Below are 23086 nucleotides of genomic sequence, written 5' to 3'. Positions count from 1 at the left end.
TGAATGCATATATTGACTGTACCTCGCTCTTTGCGCCGTTCTCTGTGTGTTTCAATTGTAATGCTAGTTTACAAAAGCCTTATTTTAAGGCTTCCACAAATGGACCGGTATTTGTTTTATATTTTATATATTTTTCAAAATGATTCCCCCTGGTCTTTTGCGCCCTCTGTTTTTGTCCTTTTTTGGGGGAGGGATGGGGGGGGGGGGTTGTTAGTAAACAGAGCAGTCGAGCTCTATATTGTTCTCCTGGTCATGTCTCACATTGGCTTTTGGATCTTTGTCCACCCCCGTCCTCCCAAGGAAAAGCCTAGAAACCTTATTTTATTTAGGTCATCTATCGATGTGCTGGTTTTATTTATTTGCTCTTGTTAAATAAAGGTGTTAGGTCTTTGGTACTGATTCCACTTTCATTTCTTGTCCTAAGCTTGAGTATACAATCTTGTGCAACCTCACAACAGTCTCCTCTAGTCACTTTGATATATACCAATGAGTCCTGTGGAATAATTGGACAGTGGAGTGAATGCTGACCCTTTCCAGCTGCAGACAGAGGCCAGATGTTATGTGGTATTAGAGGGTTTTGTTCCAGTATTAAGGGACTATAAAAACAAGAAAAGTGATGCACAACAGCGTAAAGTAAACCTCATTCCCGCATCCAAAAGGAGAATCTCTGCAGCTAGAGGCTTTGGTCGATTGGCTGAGTGACCTAATTTGTAATGATTAACTCACTTACTGTCCAGCTAATACTAGCAACCTACAAAACTATTATGTTTTAATGTAGGTCAGTGGTATGAAACAACTGTTTCAGTACCGTGTAATACACTACTCTTTCACAAGGGGAAAAATACATGCACACTAACATGCACAGATTGCTGGCAGACAAAAACAGAAGCTTTTGTTGCAAGAGAGCTTCTCTGTCCAGGACTGGTACTATTCATCATCCTGATATAAAAGTAGAGTTACGGGCTGTGGGGCAGTAAAGTAAAGTAAAGAAAACATGACTTTGCAAAATTTTCAATTATTATATATCTGATGGTTAACATTGTTTCAGATTCATTATGTTTTAGTGTTAACATTTATGGGCGTTTAGCACAAATGTCTATCGCCGAAAATTGCTGACTGAGCAGTTTTACTGCGCCGTTCACTTTTTAAATATTCAATAATTCGATGCAATGAGAATAAGTCATCCAGAATCTTGTCACTTGATTTAAATTGTCAGAATAACTGGTAATGTTTTTCATGCTTTAGTACTTGAAATGTTTCTGTGCCAAATGTATGTCAGTGTTAAATACATGTTATTTAATTCTGTTGCAATCACATTTGCATAGATATTTTTCTATCCTTGTATTGGTGGACACCCGCCACACATGCACACACACGCACACGCACGGACACACACACACACACACACACACACACACACACACACACACACACACACACACACACACACACACACACACACACAGTATCTGTGGTGACCACTTCCTCAATTTTCCCCACAAAATAAGTAACATTGACTGTGTGTCAGCAGATAAAGTTCTCAAAAATATCAGCCACATAAAGTGTGGTGATGATAGCTACCTCTGGGACCATTTGCCTCATTCCAACCCAGATGCTCGGTGAATCTCAACCACCGTCCACCATCAGGGAAAGTCAGATGCGTGCTGTGTCATGTTACAGTTTGGATAAGTCAGGATTGTGACTTGAGGCCAGAGAGAGGGTAAAGAAATGCGTCAAAGTAATTCTTTGCACCTGCTCCGACAATAGCAAGAAACCCAATATAGCTTTTCCTGGACAAGATGACACCTTCATGAATGAAGCTGCTGCAGCTGGGTGTCGTTTTCACATTCATACTGCAAACACAAAATAAATGCAACATGCAACGGACTCGAAGAGGAAGGACTCCATTGTAACCATTCAACCGCAGTTGAACAGCTTCTCAAATTTTTTGCAGAAACACAAATTGTTACACAAAGGTGATGACAGAGAAGCTGTTGTGGAAATACTGGTTTACTGCCAATCCAGAAACACCTCATAAACACTGAATGTTGCAATCCAAACCAGTTTGTGTCAAGTGAGTTATTATATGTGTAGCATTTGCCTGGTGTACAGGGTTCACATCCTGTTGAAAAGCTGCAAAATTCTTATTCCCTGAATGATTATGGTTTAAAGGTAAGAGCTGATGATTGTCTTTTATGCACAAATTCACTCATATAAAGCAAATTCATCATAATGTAGTTATCCTATCATTATTTAATCTGTGCTTCAGCATTGAAATGGGTCCTGACATGGTCACGGTCAAAACAATACTCGAAGTTAGTTGAGCAGCTGGCAAAATGAGCAAACTGACAATTTAAGGTATTCTTTTCAACAATTACAATAATTTTGATGGAATGAAAATGGCCTCAGGTTTATGTTTCATGAAAAGTGAATGAGTTTTACTCATAAATGTTTTGCCCTGCAAATCATAAACATTTATCTTAAGAGAATCAAGAAACTGAATACTTTGATGACGATGAACAGAGTAGCTTATTGTTCTATATTTTTTGGTGATGCTGAATGATTGGGGGAAAAAAAAAATCACCATTCCAAACCACCTTTTTGATTCCAATGATTTCATTTTTTTTTCTTTTTAACTTGATTTCTTGCAGGGTTATTTTTTTCTTTTTGGCTATTTCTCTGGTGTTTTTCAGGTAATCTCTTACAAATGTTAGGGCAAGTTTTCCTGCACTTTGCCTTATTTATATCTGCTTCTCAGGGAAATAGAAATAATTGACAATTATCTTACTTACTTACCTTTCACAAGGCAAACAGTAATCTGGAATTTCTTTTTGGAAGTTTTTTTTGTGTAGTGTGACAAGAAACCTGAAGAGGCTGAATGAGGACAAGATCTAATCGCATCCACATGGGAACCCAGATTTCTTATTCACTGTTTCACTGTGTAGACTTTGCTCATTAGTCTGTTGAGGAAGTGAAGCTCCATTAAGATTCACAGATGGCCTGATCACTGAGATTTAAAGGAGACATTCAGCAGGTCATTGCCGCTTTTCACTAACAGAAAGTCTGGGTGAGTCAGAGGTTCACAGCTGGAATAGAAATCCATCTTATGTTGTGTAAGAGAACGGGACAGGGTTTGTTTTTATATCATATAGCACGTTTAGAGAATTGTGTAAACACATCTGCACTTGAATCTGTGTGACCTCCATGCTGTGTTGGAACGCAGTCTCAACATGGTCATCACTGACAACATGCAGGCTGTGTTGTCACACTTCACCTATGTGGAGCACCCTTAAATTGCAGCATCATTTTTGAGAGTGGAACATTTTATTGTTGTTGTCAGAAACATTTTTTTTCTTTTTTTTTAATATACCAGCCACCCACACAGACTGTTTTATTTGCCTCTCAAAGATATGAGCCATCCTGCCATGCTTTCTTTAGAATCAGCATGGAGGGGGATTTTCTGAATCACATGAAACTATCTATCAAATGAGTATTGCAGTAATTTGCACAGATATGGCTGATTTTTAACAAAGGTTCTTGCTTATTAAAGATTAAGTAGGAAGTCTAATGCAATATTTACAAAGCTGCCATTCAGATGTAACTACTAATCTGAATTCATTGGAAAGTTGTGGAACAAAACAGCAGAACTGCTTTTCCGCTAGTCAAACTGCCATTGCAAAAACTCAGGAAGTAAAATCAGAAAATAGATTATCTGACAGAAAAATCATTCATTGCATAGCATATAAAAGTACCACACACATCCTTTATTAGACACTTTACAACAACAAATATACTTCAACTAGCGTTGTTGTTTTGTTTCCAGATAGAGTCATAATATTTTTAAGTATACATTTAATAGTGGAAATATTTGAAATCGCTGTAGTTTGTGATTAATGCTAATGTAGCCTTTTAAAATTGTATAAATATTTTTTCATTTGGATGTTTTTCCAAAACCTCTGTGATCAATGGTGAATTATAGTTTGTTTTGGCATAGTGTTATACACAGGTCTAATTTCTTAAAATAATTATAATAATTACAAACGTGTTATATCAATCAATTCAATCTTTCAATCCGTGCCATTTCTTTGGGTTTTCTCATTTCTATACTTTATTAGTTGATTTTAAATTTGTCGTGAAAGCACCAACAGTCACTACAAGTACAGTATGAGATATAGAAATATAGTGTAAAATACCCAGATGCTCACTCACACTAAAACTCTATTAACATTCCACATGTGTTTTGCTCTGGGACAGGCTTTGACCCGAAGCCTACAAGCATGACTTGTGCAAGATTATTGGGCTTGTGTTCGTCTCAATCAGAGCAACAGCAGGTTAGGTTTGCTGCTACTCAAGACTCTTTCAGCTGAGGCCTGTTAAAGGGCTGTCACGTCTTGGCATGTCTTGCAGTACCATGTAACAACCTCAGCTGATTGCATTTACAGATGGTTGGCGTTTGCGAATGTGTTATTACATTTGAATAGACAACATATGTGGAGCTTCTTCGTTTCAAAGAGTTTTAAAACAAAGTGATTGTAAGGTTGCTGCAAATTGTAGTGACATTTCATTTTCTGTTGTTTAATTCTCTGTCCTCAAATCTGAATAGATGTGGCTTAAATCTGTTTTGTGTCTGTCTCTTTACATATACACACACAGACATATATAGGTACATACATACATGCATACATGCATGCATACATACATACATACAGTATTGATAATAGCTGGTTCATGGCTGTGTGGCCTTGACTACAGTAGTAACAGGAAGCCTTGTCAAGCCTTGTTTCTAATAACAAGGGAGAAAGTATTTTCACAGTTAGATTGAGATCCCATGCAGAACTATTTTGTGTGGATAAAACAAATCTCTTTTATGAATTGTGAGATGATAATTAATCACTCTGCAGCAGCCCACTTGATTATTTTTTTCTGTGGAGAATGTTTTGCACATAGATAAAAAGCTGAAATCATTGACTCACACTTATTAAGGATTTTGCCCAGCAGGGCATCAGTGTTCAACCCATTGTGAACGTACATAGACATTTATTTACAAACTTCCAAATAATATTCAGGAGGTCTACCTTGATATCACTGACCTTCTCTGAAAAAAAGACCTGTGTGCATGTTTGAGGTGAGAGGACACATAAATCCTCTTAAACTGGCTAACTGAGATGAAGCAGTTTACTGAACAGTAGGATAATTGTTTGTTTTATTGCCGTACTAACAGTGAAAGTGTCAGTAATAATAACACATATCACATCACATTTACAGCTGACATCCTCTTATCCTAGATATGTTCTGGACAGCTTTACCAATCACAAACATTAAGAAAATGAACCAGTAAATCATTGTATTATGGCTGAATTCTAAGCATTAGACATTCATTTCTTTCTAATTCATAAATTATGAACCATGTGCTTCCCTTATTTATATATACAAAATGATAGGAGTAAAAAATATTTGTCGTGTTGAACTGGCCCTGATGTTACCTCCTGTCAGAGTAGAACTTTTTTTTTGATTTCCCATTTTGAGTATGTCCTCTATCACCACATAAATGTGATTGTGTTTAGGTGTTACCAAAATGCAACATCCCATATTGACAATGCTGTGGGGTTTTTAAACAGCAGTGATTGATTACATTTGTACTACAAGATGTTAAGGTTTTCTGATTTTCATTTGACCAAAGATTACATAGTCAAAGGATTGAAAAATATGTTTGATATGGTGGGGATTTTCAAGGTGTTCTGGTCTGTGCTACTACCTTTTTGTGGCTATAATAATTTATCAATACAATCAATAACATACAACAAACTACCATCAACCCTGCAAAACTTTTCTATATGTAAAGGTTAAATCAAATATTAATTTAATGGATAAGCGCATACAATTGCATTTTTAAATAAATTACAGTGGAGGCACAAGAGCCACAGTTCCAGTAGATAATTTTCATTTAATTCTGTGACAATTATTCCCCAAAGCAACAGAATTAAACTCTGGGGGATAACGCATTAAAAAAAACCTTGAATATTTGAGCCTCTCATTTAAGCCTTTCTGTCAGCACTTTCATTGCCCTCGTGCCCCACAGCCTGTAGCTATAATTATCTATTTTGTGTGCTGAAAATGGGGAGCGGCTTTAGGTTTCCAGATTAATTACCTTTGTGTGGACTTCACTGCTGGTGTTACTGCATGAATGAAGCTGTCAGACACACTACAGCTGACGACCAGGAGAGCTGACTCTGAAGAGTTGGACTTATCACAGGCCCCTCAAGATTAGGGGTGCTAAATGATGAAGAACAGAGCAGACTGAAGACAGAATATTTTCTTTTTTAAAAACACTGACTGACAGGCCTCAATGTCATAATTGACCTACTAATTTTTTTGCTTATTCTAAATGGAAACAGGCATACAAACAAACATGCGCTGAGAGATCTTGGACCGCAACCAGAGTTGTGTTGTTTCAAATCTATTGACAAAATCATAAAGCACTTGTAATTTTGAGTTTTACGCCAATCATGACGTTCTTTTTCCTCGTTACTCGATATCCTCCCCCTGGTTCAAGATGATAAAAAAAAAAACAACACCAGGAAATATATTCAGCAAATTTAAGGAGCAGTGGGAGAAGTCGCGTGTCAGTGCAGACAGACCGAGTCACCTGTTTGGATGATGTTTGGATTCACAAGAGGAACTAATAATGTGCTGGCTAAGATGATTAGTCTCACATACTAAGACTGCTGGGATCAACAAATATGAATTGCAATATGAAAAGGATCTGGCTCAGCAGGGTGCTTCTTCCAATTCTGGGTAGTCATAACAGTTGTCAGCTAAGTAGTTGGCTACAGCTGAATGAGATTTCCTCACTGTTTTTGAAGTAATGTGATAATGTAATTGTTTTGAGGGCATTTATTTACACTTAACCAAGTATCTGCAAAAGGCATGATTTAGTTATAACCTCTGTTGAGGATTTTTTTTACGTGTAAATACACATATTATTAATCTTCTGCTACCGGTAAAAGATAAGGGGTTTAATATGACATTTTCAGAAGGCACATCCATAACAGAAAGGAGCTGCTCAATTGTTGTGTTTCACCAGCCTTATGATGACAAACGCTTCCAGCTGATCTTTGGGAATTGGAGCAGCTAAGGGAAACAACGCTCTCCTGCATTGACACAGTAGCAGGTAATTACAGACCTTGTTCTCAGCCAGGCTAGAAAACATGCCTGTGCATGCAATGCAAACATACCCACTGACAATCACAAGTGTACATATCATGCTGGCTGGCAGAGCTCCAAACACTGGGCTTCTCAAATAAAAACAGATATTATGTGCCCCCCCTCCCCCAGATCCCCCCGAAATAAAGGAATCATTTGTGCAGGACAGCCCCATCCAGGTGTAGTATTTTGTTTGTAGAATATTATCCCACAGTTGAAGAAAAAATAAACAGCACAGAACAATCCAAAGGAAGCACAGTAATGTTGTACACAAAAGCTCAAGTGTTTTGATAGTATTGATCATGTTGGCAAAATATATGTTATTCCACTCCTTTCTTTTTCTCTCGCCAAAAGGCAAATTTTAGTTAGCTGCTCTCTTATTTGATCCAACTTGGAATTCTAACTTCAGCTTTGGTTAACCAATTTTAGAATGTAGACTTATATTCTTGAAAACAAATTTAACAGCAGAAGGTGAGTAACAGGAGTACTACACAGCTGGATCAGGCTTCGTAGCAGAGCAGCTCCTTCTCCTTTGAGAACTACTGAAAGCCAGTTCTTCATCCAAAATTTACTAAAAAGAGGCTGATTTGCTATGACATTGCAATACTACGGAACTGACAGTTAAACTCATCATGGCAGCATCCTGCAGCAAGATATAACATGAATATTAATAGGTTCACCTAAAAAGGAAAATTGATATTAGAGAAATAAAAATATTAAAATGTTATATGAGCATTTTATTGATGGCCCCAGCTGCTGGTGTGCAAGAAGAGCTGTTTCATAAGCTCTGCTCTATAACTGCAAATTGCCACCGTTAACAAAATCACATTTCCTTGTACCCAATGTTGTGGACCTTCATTATATGAATATTCCACAAAATGACTTGTTAAAACATAAGGGACAGAACCTGAGAGGGATTGAAATTTGAATAGATGAACAGCTTGCAAAAGGGAATAAATAAAAGTACTACTGGTACTCTTGTGATACTGTGACAGGAGGAAATTAATGATGTGACAACAGAAGATCCTGTTGTGTAAAAAAGCGAAGGTCAGAGCCAGATATGACTCTGGGCTTCTTCACAGCAACATAGTGAAGTTTCATCTAAAAAAAATACTTGGAGCCATAAACCCCTAGTCTGTTCTGGACCACACTGATTTTTGAACTGGTTTGCAGATCCTTTTAAATCATAAAGCTCTTCCACATATGGTTTGATACATCTACTAAACATCTCACATGTCTTGGGTTTGCCCGTTTTATAATTTTTTCCAAGGACATCTCATCTTCTTTGGAAAAAATGGAGTCAGCAAGTATTCTTATTTGGCATAATCTTTCCTTATATGGCTGTTTCTAATGGTGTCTCCCTGTAACCTCTAACCTTACTGGTACCTCAGGGGTCTTTAAAATTTTTGGTGTCGTCCATCTTTGCCCTTCTTTGGGTTTAACCTCCTTTAGTTGCCTCCTGGTGCCCTTTAATACCTAGAAGAGCTTTTCTGTATATCAAAAAAAAAAAAGAAAATGTAATGTGGTTTAATCTGTAATCGCTGATATACGCATGACTTAATCATGTGTTCTTTTACATGTAATGTGTATTTTATGTCTCACTTTCTTAAATGCAGTGGTATGCAACTTCATGTGTCTTTGCGGTCTAAGGGGCATATGCTAGCGGCACCATGCCTCTCTGTCAACATATATCTTAGAGTGACTATGTGTAGACTAGTAGGTGCATACCATCATAGCGCCAGCATGACAGTGTCACACACAATACACACACACATGCACACACAAGTTCTCACAAATGTTTGCCGATATTCAGTATCCGTGTGAGAGCTCTCAGCTTTTTTGATCAAACAGAAGATTCAACAAGACAAAGATGGAAGGGGCTCATGGCTGCAAATGATGCTATTAAACTTAATTTCTTTTTAGACATCATATTTTTATTGATAATTTAACCTACTGAAAATTCATCGGATAAAAAAAACATTTCATTCCACAACAAAAACCATTATACTTGACTATACTTATACCTTTTTACATTACCAATGTACTTGTAGCGAGTCACGAATGTTGGGGTATATTTTGATGCTTGTTTTCTGTGTGATTTTGGGGGTTGCTGGGAATTATGTGGGTGTGGTTTGGGGTGCAATGAATTCTGTTTTGTTTTTTTTTTTACCTAGAATTGAGTGGGAACAGTGAGTTGTATTGCAGGCTTGGGTGGCGTGGCTGTGGCCAACAACAGCTATTGCTCATTAAACAGACGTTTTACCGTCACACGGGTGTTTCCCTGTCTAAAACGATACATAGTCATTAAGAATGTCAACCACTAATCATGGACCTAATGACTGCAGTCCTTTTTTTGTTCACAATTATCTATTTTCAACTATTCTAATTCAATAACCGCAGCAGGGGGTGGACTATTATAAATCGTAATCCCCTGTCCAACTCCTGACTGATCAGATTCTTAAAGTTAACAGAAAACTTGGCCTGTATTTGATGCATTAACAAATACATGGAAGATTTGGGAGCTGGACATTTTTTGGTTTTGATTATGGTTTTGATTTTGTAAGTCACTTTGGGTTAAAGCGTCTGCCAAATGACTGTAATGTACCGTAATGTAATGTAATGTTATTAGTCATCCAGACATAAATAAATACCGGAACGGCTACTTCTCTTTCGAACATAAAAGGTTATCTCAGTCCAATTTTTTCCTAGTTAGTGATTCTGTCAGACTGCAAATAAATAAATCAGAAATTTGTGGAATGTGATTTTAGACAAAGGTCGAGTCAGCTTCGATCTAATGGATATCGTTAATCGCAAATCGCAAGTCCTCAAAGTATGAAGGCACACAATCCTCGTCTCTGAGCCGACAAAGATTTTAATGACGGTAAACAGTCCTTACCGACCCTCCTTCCAAGCTGTCCGTTGGAATTTTGCAATCTTTTCTGGCATCTCGTCATCTTGTTGTTGAACCAAATGAAAAGTGAAATCAAAGCCTCTGGAGTTATCCCATAATATGAACACCCTTCATATTTCAGTGTTTCTTAAACCTGCCTCAGCATCAAACACGGCCAGAGATCCATTAACCTCACCATTTGTGGTGTTGAATCAGCAAAGCCCAGGTTAACATATTAAAAGGATGTATGTGATTTATTAATTCATTTATTCATTTATACATTACACAGCTAATCCTGTACGCAGGGTTGTGGGGGGGCATATGGAGCCAATCAATACTCACAACTGAAAGATAACTTGAAAGAAAAACTCAGCATATCAAATTAGGTTCTGCAAACCCCCCATGTTTCTTGTCCATCTTGAACTCAAAGCTCCTTGGAAACTAAGAAATTATATTGACTAAAACATAGATCAAAAACCAAGAAGCCTTCAATATGCAGAGACCAAAAATCTTCTTATGTTTGCAAGATTGAGAGAAAGATTCGGCTGTCACCGAACTCAGCCTCTTTTCAATAACATACACTAAATAAATCATCAGGCCATATTGAAATTCATTTGAGACAGCAAACACCAATCCTAAACAACACTACCTGCAGCGGAACTAAACGACAACACATGCTCAACTAACAAGTGCACTCTTTTTGGCTTAATTAAAAAAACAACAAAACACAAGACACCTGTTCAGAACGATTAATTGCCCTATAAAATTCCAAACAAAAGGTTGGCGGTTCCATACCCTGTCTGCCTGCACGTGTCCTTGGGCATGACACTGAACTCCCCCGACCCCAGTTTGCTCCCTGTGGTCAGGTTAGCGCCATCGGTGTGTGAGTGCACGTGTGAATGTAATCCGCGGTAAAGTGCTTTGAAACCACAAGGTGTTGAAAGCGCTCAATAAAATGGAGAACATTCACCATTGTGCTATGCTTCCTTACACTGTTAAAGTGAGTTTAATTTCTTAAATTAATGTAGGAAATTGCATTTACGCGAATGAGTGTTCTTTTATTTCGCTCCAACAACTTTTGAATAGAAATGCACCGCACGATAACAAAAAGCGTAGAGACAGCATTGTGATTTATCGCCACACTCTGTCCCCACTCTGTCGTCTGTCAGAGACGCGTAGGGTCAAGATCAATGTACTGTGGAGCTGAGATTCAGACAAAATGAGTCATAACAGTCATGGGAAGTCATCCCAGCAAGCTGGACCCAGTCTGGGAACAACAGAATCAGAGTACTCATTGTATGGCTCCTTCCTACACAGGAAACAACTGTCAGTAATAATTCACTGTATTCTAACCGTGTCTATCAACACCCGGCCACAGGGCAATAACAAATGAGGGATGACTAACAATGGCACTGAAACCAGATTCACGCCTGTACCATTTTTTACCTGAACTTTAGAGTAGCGGAAGAGTAAAAGACACTACTGCAATAACTGATGACACAGTGCATGCTGGAATAGGTTCAAAAGCACTCTGTGACCCTCACCAGGACTGTCGGGTATGCAAAATTAGATAGATAGCTACTGGACAAAAAACAAGGGAGAGCTATAAAATACAGATTTTTGTTTGACATAATTTTACGTCAACACTTTGTACTTGCAACTTTTTTGGATATATAAACATGTAATGGAAGGAGTGTTGGATGGCAGGGTAATTAAATATTCTTGAAATTAATTTTACACAACTTGTCCTGCACCAAAAAGACACAGTCAGCAAGTAGCTGTTGACCATAGTGGGGCATTGGCCAGCACATTTGCCTGAGGAGTTGGTGGAAAATAAGCCAGAGATAAACTTAAAATTAAAAAAACAGAAAAACTAAAAAAAGGCAAAAAATAAAGCGTCTGAAGAGATAGCAACATGGATTGCAGAGTTTTTGAAGGTATTGGCCACAGAGATCTTTGCCTTTCTGTCAAGTGCTTTTGAAACTAAAAAGAGTTTGTCTGAAAAAAAATTGAATGGCAACATCTCGTTCCAGAAATCATGGCCTTGTGACCCAATGTAATCCACAGATGTTACTGTCAGCAATTTTATGATTTTTTTACTGTAATTGAATGACAAATAGTTCAGTCCTTTTGTATTCAACCACATTTAAGAGAACACTACTGGCATAACAGTGACATGCGGTGAGGTTCATGGCTGGTGAGGCACTGACGTCATCAGTCAGCTTTACAAACATATGAACCCTACGGAGTAGCTTATTCAACATTTTATTGGCAGCAGTTGACGTGTTTTGTTTAAAATATCATATCAGCATTCTTTACATATACAAACTGTAACATAGAAAAAGCACATTAAAAAAAACTTTATTACCTCTTACCTTTACTTGTAAATGAAGTTCATGCGCTGCTGAGTGGTTTTCCTTTAGCTTAGCATTGTGGATGCTACTGATGAGTCGTTGCTGTTCATTAAAATCCAAATCTATCCTGGACATCCCGAATGCTTTTAGCGCGATTTGACTTTGAATGTGAGTGGCCGACCGCTCATGTTTTGGCTTCTTTGCAGATTCTTCAGGTCAGAATATCCCATTTGGCTCCAGAACTTGTCAGAAGTTGAGAAAGGAATGTGGGAAAACCAGAAAAGGCGCTCTCTTACTGGACATCCACACAGCCAGCCTTTTCGTGCTTACCACTCCGTTTGAAAAGACCGCGTTTTCCGTCTCCTAGTCTGAAGCTAATCCGTTAGCGCCGGCGTCGGTCTTCCCTTACTTATTGTCTCCTGCTTCGACTGAAAGTCCAGTTTAGAAAATTCTTTCAGTTCAGCTATGTAATCCTCCATTTTGGAAATGAAGCCAAGCACGAGTGAAAAATGACTGGATGGCTGCACTTCACTAGCTAACTGTTTACAGTTGCTTCCTATTGCGACTCTATCATTCTTTAGCCGAGAAGTAAAAAGGCTCCCTGGGCTCACCAGTGCCCCCTACCATGAGGCCCCGTCACTGCGTGCCTCACTTAGTCTGTCTTCGCTGCCGCTTTACGATCGCTCGGCACGAGAAACACGTTACAGTTGTTAACGAAAAAAATATACACATCAGCTAAAGTATTGAAATTTAGTTCATATATTAGTGCTTAAAGTGTTTGAAAATTTTAATAGTGACATCCACAGAGACAGCAATACGGTCTCAGCCGCATAGCATGGCAGCGCAGTTATTGCGCAATCCATAGCGGACTCACGTCACCGCGCGGCTCTTCTTCGTAGTTAAACGCTAAATTTAATTTATTCTTTGAAAAAAAAAACTGACTAAAAATTTTGAAGTTAGGTGGAAATAACTTTATTGTACAAATCATTGAATAAATAGAACCATTCAATTTATTTTTTCATTTTACATTTTTTTTCTTTCCATGTTGCCAGGTGAGGCCCGGCCTCACCTGCCTCTACTGTTATTATAATAACTATTATTTATCATATCATATCAAAGTCAATTTTTTGCCAGCTCTGCAAACACCTTAGACACTTGGTGTGATTCATTTAAGAAGACCAAGCACACGATAAATTGAATTTGTGATTGACTAAATCTGTCACCAGTAGAATAAAAAAACTGAGAACAGAATCAAATGTTTTGGCTCAAACCTGATTCAGGTTGAATCAATTGCAAAGCAAGTTAGCTAATCTATGACATCGTTCATCTGCACCCCCTGTGTAAAATGAACTCACTCAGGTTTTTGATAGAGACTTGCAAATTATGCCCAGTGACTGCTGAAAAAATAATTAAAGCACTCGCTGAATTTTTGAATGGAAAAATCAGCAAAACAAAATATAATGCTTGTCCGACTACTTTCCAGTAGCTTTTACAAAACAACCAGTTCACAGATCCCAGCGAGCATTGAGGGTGAGTTGATTTTCCCAGTCAATAAGATAGAATCCCTGTCTTGTTACCAGCAAAGGAACTAACTGTCTGGAGGGGCAACAGAGATTTCACCGAGAGGTGAGAGATGCCTGGAAGGATTTGGTGCACAAAGACTACATCAGTGGTTTTCCCACCATTGACTCCAAGTTATTGAATCCACTTTTGAAATGGTTTGGTCCATTTTGGAAGAATAACATTTTGTAAAATGGAGAGCAGTCATCAGTGTGACTCTAATCAATGTTGAAATCATTTGCTCACAAAAAGTTATATTTACAGTCATTTCTAAAACTAGTCAAGTTCGTATTTGACAAATACTATTGTTGATTTTATTTCTCAAACTAGTCAAATTGTTTAATACCTGTGGGGGTTCTCAGTCATCCAGGTAATGGTCAATTGTTGTAAAAATCTTCTTATTGTAGCAACTGGACTTGATTTCAGATGTTTCACTTCTTCTCCGAGAGGCTTCCTTACTTCTAACGGACTGTGGGGAGTTTCTGAATATGCATACATATCTCATGTATACATATGATATATAAAGGCTCAATCATATATACGTATGGATACATACCATATTTGGAAACTCCCCACAGTCCATTACAACTAAAGACGCCCCTTGTATGAAAGCTGAAACATCTTCAACGAAAGAAAATCAAGTCCTCTTGCTACAATAAGATTTTTGTCAAGAATTAGTAAAATTGTAATTTGGGTTGTCATTTCAAGGGTATTGAAATTACTGACAAGAAAGTATTCAATTTTTTTTGAATTGCACATTTTACATAGGGTGATTATGCATCTAAAAAAAAAAATTCAAACGTGTTTACAAAAGATATAGCTGTGAAATGCCAAGCACAGACTTCTGATTGGACGAGATATCCAAAAATATTTATGGCAGAACTGCAAAGACAGCTGAAGTTTATCTCTTCTTCTAGAATAAACTGCAGCATTTAGGGAATTTAACTGTATATTTGCTGACATTTTTTCATGCAATTATTGTTTTTTTGCTTTTGTCAATGAATATCTTTGGGGATATTCAGATTAATTATCCTCATCGTTGAAATTATTTTGTCTGTCACACGTCGCTTCCCTTTTTTTCTCCAGCCACAACATGTGCCAGTTGAGGAAAAATCATCTATGAGCTTGTGGTGTAAATCCCCCCTGACAGGACTGCTGAGATAGCTCTGCGTCCACGGCAACCCTCGCAGAACTGCCTGCCTCGCTGTCCACACGGCAACAAAGCTCACACAGCAGGCCTCAACCAATCAGGATGCTCCAAAGGTGACAGGCCCGGGCCAGGTCTTCCTTTGCTCTCTGTCGCTATGGCTGCTGCATTTTTTTGTTTTCCTCAGGAAACCTGGTGAGTGAGAGGCCTGCAGAATTAGAGAGAAAGAGAGGGAGAGAGGAGATTTCTGCCATTCAAGAAAAGCTGAAATGTACACTCAAACATCACTCTCTGTTTTGTGTGAATAGGCTCTGTTTGTGCACCAACATGAGAATAACATTTGTGGATGCCATGTTATTACCAGATAATGACATGTTTTATCAAGTGTGCATGTTTTTATGTTTGCACAAAAGTATTTGTCTGCATTGCTTTATTTCATCAAACAAGCATCAGGTGTCAGGGTGTGATAACTCAGCTTTTGTGTCACTGTCATGTTCAAATTTGTGTTGACAAGAACGACCGGTAAGGTGTTCTCACACGGCTCCTGTCGCAGGGCGACACATTTGAGGGGACATAAATTCCTTTTACTCCATTTTTATTTTGTAATTATCGTTTTTTTGCGCCAGAGCCCAAGAGCTGCATCTAACAAAGGCTTACATCACTGATCACCAACAGAGAATAAACCCCAATAAAACATTTTTATTTGTTTCTGCTTTCCTGTTCTCAACTCACATTACATCTTTTAGGAAACAACACAGGCTGGAAAGGTGCCTGACAGAGACTGATTCTGGCATATTGTTCCAGTGTGTAGAGGAACTGAATGCAAAGACTGTAGGTGGTGGAAGACCTTGCTTCTCAAGGATAAAAACGTTCTACATTCTATCGAGCTTCTTGGAAACATGGTTCATTCTTTTATGTATGCTTAAACTTTCCTGAGACTTAGACATAATGAAGCAAATCAGGTTGGGTTCTGTGAAATATTTTCTGAAAAGAGACTGTCGCAATAGATTTACTTTATGTGTATCCTGAGATGACCTGTGCTTTGCCTCGGTGTGTGTAGTTTACAACAGGCTGTTGGAGCCCATCTAGGTGCTTGGATTGGAGATTTTGAATCTTTCCAAGAACGATATTTTAGAGTTTTCATGGCTTGCCTTTTTTTTTTTACTGGCAGCACCTCACTCCTTTTCTCTCATGCTTCGTTTTGGAAAAGCCCTCCTCCAATTAGCAAATACTTTCAAGAAATTCTGAAGCCACTCGGAAGTGAGAGATTTGTCCAGTAAACTCGCAAAGCAATTCTTCCCCAAAACTCTTAGATGGTCTGCATTGTATATACATCCCTTATGAGTATTGTCATGTCCAGCCACCCAGATATTTTACAGTTATTTGCTAATGATTGAAAAGCTCGAATGATAATGAATAATTTTTCACTATTTATTGTTTTTGATAACTTGTTGCTACTACTTAGTACCACAGATTGAGTGTTCATTTTCTAGAGTTGACTTGATATGTTTACATATACCAAACATTTGACTGTCAATTTGCAACTAATATTAAACTTTAACCGGATTTAATTCGATGTTTGTGAGTTCTTAATGATATTTTAATATCAGGAAACTAAAAAAAAAACCTTAAAGTGCACCACAGTAAGTGCAATTTAGCACTTTTCAATCACTTTTATTCCCAAAAGAAAAACAAAATCACACTCTATTCCATTTTACACATTAACATCTTATTACAATATCAAATTTCTGAATTAATGACCAAGTACCCGGATAATACTAATACAAAATGGAGTTCCAAAAATGAATACATCATGTATTTATCTTTTTTTTTTTAAATAAAAAAGAAAAAATAAATAAATAAATTGACTTCCCGTGAGGAAGTACCGAGCGTCATTGTCCAATGAGTCTGGTATGAAATTGATTGATAGGGTATGGAACTATAAGAAACTTTCTAAAATTATGTGCAAATGTCATGAAACGGCTGCAACGTATCACACTATGGCTGCAGTCCATGTTAAATACCTTCTTCTAAAACTGTTTTGTTTTGATGTTATTAACTATGGGCAGAGAGGTTCAATGAACAGTTATCATCGGTCATCAGGCAAGTATCCCTGTAGGATGTCCTGCTATATATTTTAAGTGGAGTCATTTTTATCCTGTTAATGTTTCATTTTGTATAATTGCCTTTATATCACAACTCAAGTCTCACCTATCTAAGGCCTTGAGAACCCCTCAATCCAGCCTTCCTGTTATGGATGCTTGTCAAGAAACATTAAGCAACTCTCTTAAACTATTTAACAAGATCGAAAGACAGTAAGTGTGAAATGTGTGTCGAAGTAGCCTTGAGATCAATATCTAAATCTCCTAATCACTGATGCACAGTGCAATGTCACATTTGGCTTCAGCCAACTGTATATTTAGCTCTTGTCTATCAGCTGGCAAATAATCTCTTCCCTCAGCTGAGACAGACCAACAAAACAACACATTGCAGCACTTTAATTTTCCCACGACTGCCAGTCCTCAACAGTTGGTCCTGACAGTCAGGGTGACAGGTGCACATCTTTTACCATGCGTTGCATTCACGAGCCAACACTGTGACCTTGACTCCTACTGTAAGTGAGCTGGCAGGTCCTCTGTTTGCATTTACAGGTGATAAGATTAAAATAATGTTTGCACTGTTAAATTGCAGTGCTATAATTACAAAAGTTTATTTGGACAAAGTCTGCATGTGTGGGCGTTCACTCCTTGCCATTGTGCATTTTTTACGGACGGGTGGTTATATCCACCCAAAAGAATTAAGTTATTTGATTTAGGAACTTCATGGATGCATAATATCAAGCAGAACATATTGGAATAAAATGCAAAGCAGCCTAGACATTTTAATAAACTGTGTTATCAAGTCCAAGTTTTTTCTCTCTTCAGTTATTTTGCTTATCTTAGAAATTAGGCCATGTTCAGACACCAAAAGGCATATGTCTTACTCTGAGAGTTTTGTGACGTCAGAAAAATTAAGTTTGGAATTTGAGTTGTTGTAAATCATAATTAGATTATTCAGGGAGTTAAAGCAGCGCCAGGGCTTCTGGAATCTTAGAGTGGGTCATACAAGCATGCTCTTTTGTTGATATTTCTTAATCTTATAATAAACTGACAAACTAAGGCCTTACTTTGAGTGCCAAATTCTATCCAATGAACATCATCAAAAACAACTGTTTCATAAATTCATATTGATCAGAAAACTGGGGCCCATTTAATATTAATTACCTTTATCGCAATACTCTATATTCAGGTGAAAAAAGTGGTCAGACAAACTCAGAAACAAATGTTTGGCAGTCATAAATTAGAGACGTATGTGTCAGCCTTTCCTTTTTTTTCTGCTTCCCCAAGTCAATCATTTTTGAATAATAAATAAGATGTTTCTAAGATACCGGTCACAAATTTCATCCCTCTACAAGTTCTGCCACCAAGTACGAGTTTATCTATCTTCAGCACAGATCGATAAACAGTTAAAAACTTGAACATACAAGATCAGACTTTTGAATATAGCCTCTACTCACATCCATATTGATAAATGTTGACTTCTTTGTGGAACTGACTATATGTCGGGCTTTGTGTCACATCATGAATGAGGGTAATTGTGCTCATTATGTATGAGCTTATAAGTTTAGTGGAACAGAATTTCCTGAGTCAGGTCAGTCCACAGATATATTTTCATTTTGGCAGAGGTGAAGGGGTGTAATGAATCTATATCACCAGCCCCACCCCAACCTTCTATCCAGCTTGCCCTGCAACTGAGATACAGTATGACCTTGCTGTTCAAACTGTGAACCTTTTGGCCTTGCCTGGGGTTTGCCTGACCCCTGCACAAGTGCACAATGCCCTGAGCTTGGGCCAGATTGCATGCCGTGAATACCTGTAGCATGGGTTTACTTAAGGAGTGAGGCATGCCAGGAGTGTGCACATGAGCAGAGCAGCAGCTGCTAAAGCTGCTTGTTATGAGCCTGTGATCCTTTTACATACCAAACGATCGGTGAGTGGATATGTGAGGTGGCACACTCGAGGGAGTGACACAGATATGGGTGTAACTGCTGGATGAATGTGTTTTGCGCATGCACGTTTCTGTGTTTACGACACAAAAACCCGAGCCGAGGGTAAGCAATGTGCAGCATATATAGATGCGTGGGATTCCTGCAAAGATATGCGGTGCATGGACACGGGGGGGCATGTCAATTCACGTTTTTACTCATAGCATCTGAAACATTGTCGACACAACTTTGATACACTGGTCATTAAGTGTTTAGAGGTTTTGCAATCACAGCAGATGTTGTTGCATGTATACAGGGAGGAGAGTGGAACTAAATGAGATTGTGTTTTGACTGTGTATCACTGCATGCGGGATACACCCCTTGTCGTCGAGCAGACTGAAGATAGCCGAAGGATACGGTGTCTCAGAAAGGTGGTTAGTGAAGGTGGAGACAGTGATACCAGCCAGTCAAGGCCCTTCGAGCCACTTAGGCCCTAGTCTGAAAGGAAGCCAGTGAGAAAACAATAAGGGATGTTTCCTTGCCTCTCAGACCAGTATAAAGCAGGCTGTGATAAGAGCGATAACAACCTCTCTGCCATGCTTAGCTATTATGGAAGGAAAGGGCTCCGGGAAAACAGGATACCCCCTTTGTTTTGGTGGTTTTGTTTGTGTGCAGGCATGCCGAACAATTTTTATAATCTTAACAATCTTTGCAAAAAAGAAGCTATAGGTGACATATTTATAAGAATTGATCACATGACAATCGCTTGCAGTGTCAGGTCGACCCGCAAGCGACAAATGTCCTCCGGTGACCTCAGCGATTATTACCAGAGGAGAGGAAATGGGATGACTTACAGTGACAGTCAGTTTGTGAGCCAGGGGTGAAGAGAACATCAGAATTTGCTGTGGAAAGTTGCTGTTCATTTCTCTATTTATTTACTTTTTTCATCATTAATTTTCCTTTTTAAATTAGATTGATTTTCACTTGACTCCAACCTCACGTTGCAAATTTTACAAATGTAAAACAAGACCGGCTTTTAAAAAAGCAACAACCTTGATCATCACAGAAGGTTAACCCTGTCGGAATTTTAACAGTCAAGGTAGGTTTACAATCAGCTTTCAACTCGTGTACGGTATTTTAAAATGACTTCAATCTGCAAGGGGTTAAGAGAGTTAGGTTTAAGGACTCGGGTGGATGGTTCTTTTGATGTTCTAATAAGAGTCATTCTGTCATTTGAATGACTGAATACCAGTGAATATAAGTCAGTCTCATCTAACTAAACAGGAATTGATATTGCCAGTTCTGTGCTTAAAGTACAAAGACAGTCCTGTCAACAGAAATGTTAACGTTAAACACGTGCTTTGCAGGGTCAATCAATCTTGAAATTTGCTGCAACAAACAACATTTGCCCGGAGGTATTATTTAAGTCCATTATCAATGGTGTATTTCATCATTGTAGCCTTTTTGGTTCTGTTGTGTTGAATTTGCTTGGTTTCCCCATAACCTGAAAATGAGCTCAAGGTGACAAAAAGGCTGACTCGTGTTTGCTTTACAATCAAATGTTTTTGGTTGTAGATTACTGTTTTTTAAGTTCTCCTAACATTAAATATCTTTTTTGATCACGGCGGATATCCATATCTCTTACTATTACAAATTACATCGACTATTGTGTTTCTTCCGGCTCAGAAGGTTTTCATTTCTGTAATATCTTATCTTCTTTTGGCTCCTCTTCCCTGGTAAATCATCCCCCTTTGTTTCTCTCTCTACATGTGTGTAGTCATCTGTCAAGACGCCCCACCTCCTCCGTGCACTAATCCATCCCTCTCTCTTTAACACACCCTGGCAACATGAGAAAGATTTGTTTTCTGAGTTGCCTCAATCTTCCCCCCTCCCCCTCCCGTCCCTCCACAGGCCCCCCTCCTGGGTGATCTCATGTTACAGTGTCTCTTTGCCTAATGCTCAGCTTTTTTTTTTTTTGTTCTCTGTTCTTTTTTTTCTTCTTCTTCTTTTCCTTTTTTTTTAAATAAAAATTGCCACTGGGACCTAGGGCGGGCGTGGGCAATGGCCTGAATCCAACATGTTCCCCTCAGCTGATGGTGAAATTATAACCTGCCACAATTGAAGCTGCAATGTCAGAGTTAAAGTGGCTTTCAGAGGTGAATCATGTACACAGTTCTGTAGTTTGTTTACATATTTCGCACCATAGCTCTGCAGAATTTGGCAACCGCTCCCACATGATTCCTATATTTTACATTGGGTTCATTAAGATGACTGTATATTCTAAACAAAATCCTGCACTGTTCATACTGACTGCCTTTATTTTCATTTGGTAACTGAAAATTATTACGCTTTAACACAGGTCAGCAAAAGAACAGTTAAGTAATAATAATAGATACTGCAGTCGAGTTGTTGAAATACTGATGTGAGGGTGGGAAATGGTGACTACAAAAGTGACTACAGTTTATAAGCAGATATGAACAGTGGCTCGGTAACATTATAAAATCATAGCCAAGATAACAATTAGATTGTAAAATATTGTGTTTTCTTAAAACATAAGATGTCAGGTTGGGGCTAATTGGGCTCTGTCAACAAACACAATGCACTGTCATGTGTTGGTTGTAAGTCTGAATATTGTCATCAGTTAACTGACTTCATCATCAACTGACTTCATTTTATGAGGAAATTATAGTTGTAACATCTCATATGGTAAACCATACTTCGCAGGTCTTGTTTCTACAGCATGTGTCTTCAAAATGCAGTGTTGCGAGAGTCTCACAACCCCACAACAAAAACCTCTGGGAGCACAGCATTCACCCAGATGTGGAAAGCAATTAAATTTGCATTAGCAAACATGCAGCAAATGTGTGTGTGCGAAATAGGAATGGGTTTTGTTTGGAACATGACAATCTGCTGTCACATAGCAATAAGAGACTAAAATAAAACCCTAAAGCTTGTCAATGTTGTTTCATGCACCTACAGGCTACTGAATCGCATTGTTTCACTAAAAGAATGTGTGCGTGTTTGTCTAAGGTTGAGTGTGTGTGTGCATGTGTGTGCGTGTGTGTGTGTGTGTGTGTGTGCCAGCAGCTGGATGTCATTACTCATGTTTGTGTGTGCTTTGCTCAGCTCCCCTTTTGGCCTTTTGTGTGTCTGCAGAGCCAAAGGCTGTTTTCCTCTGCACTGCTGAGCAACCTCCACACGAAATTAAACCTGTGCCAAATGCTCAACCTCCCCATCACTCAATTTTGTGACAGTCATAGCAGTTTTTCAAGGCCAACTCACTGAAGGGAAACTTGACTGTTTAATTATTTATATTTGAAATAAAAACACTCAAATTAGATCCATTTAAGTCAACCTTTCAGATAAGTCACATCAAAGGAAAGATGTTTAAATTTTGACACAAGAATTCATGACTTGGGAAAGTTTGAGATCTCAAAAAAAAAACAAAAAAACTTTTATTGTAGCAGCCTGTGAACCTTAGATGCAAAAACCAAAGATGTCCGTAAAATTGAACTCGCATGTGAAATTAATTTGCAAAATAAATTATGAGTCAATCAGAAACTCAGATGTCTTGATCGAGCATAAGCATTTGGTGTTAGTTCTTTAACTTTAACTCTACCCCCACATCCCCGCCCCCATCTGTATAACTGTAGGGAGACGAATTTATGAGCTAGTTAATGATTCATCTCCACATTTAAGCCCAGCCCTTTAAGTCAGACGGCTGCATGCAGGAGAAGTGCAAAAAGATCCAGACGCTGGATGCAGTTATAATTGCGGTGCAGTTTTGGGAAATCCTTTGAACAAAAAGACCAACCTTTGGAACGTATCAGCACATACCATACATAAAAAAAAAAAAAAAAAAGAGTTGAAAAACATTTTGTGGCCATGTATGGTTACTTAACCCTCCA

General features: G+C 38.3%; 1 protein-coding gene across 1 annotated transcript in view; it reads right to left on the bottom strand.

Annotated features, from left to right (window-relative positions):
• Positions 1-14563: 14563 nt before the first annotated feature.
• The window catches only part of bmf2 (BCL2 modifying factor 2), a 36885-nt gene continuing 28362 nt past the window's right edge, over positions 14564-23086 (bottom strand). The window contains exon 4 of the mRNA XM_086167544.1: positions 14564-15362. Coding sequence (XP_086023670.1) covers positions 15255-15362 — 108 coding nt within the window. The 3' untranslated portion in view covers positions 14564-15254. The remainder of the gene's footprint in view (positions 15363-23086) is intronic.

Source organism: Fistularia commersonii, chromosome 20 (assembly GCF_037954325.1).
Source record: "Fistularia commersonii isolate RoL2024-O1a breed Wild chromosome 20, RoL_Fcom_v1.0, whole genome shotgun sequence".
Classification (NCBI taxonomy): domain Eukaryota; kingdom Metazoa; phylum Chordata; class Actinopteri; order Syngnathiformes; family Fistulariidae; genus Fistularia; species Fistularia commersonii.
The sequence above is the reverse complement of the archived record's forward strand: the minus strand, read 5'-3'. Positions and strand labels throughout refer to the sequence as shown.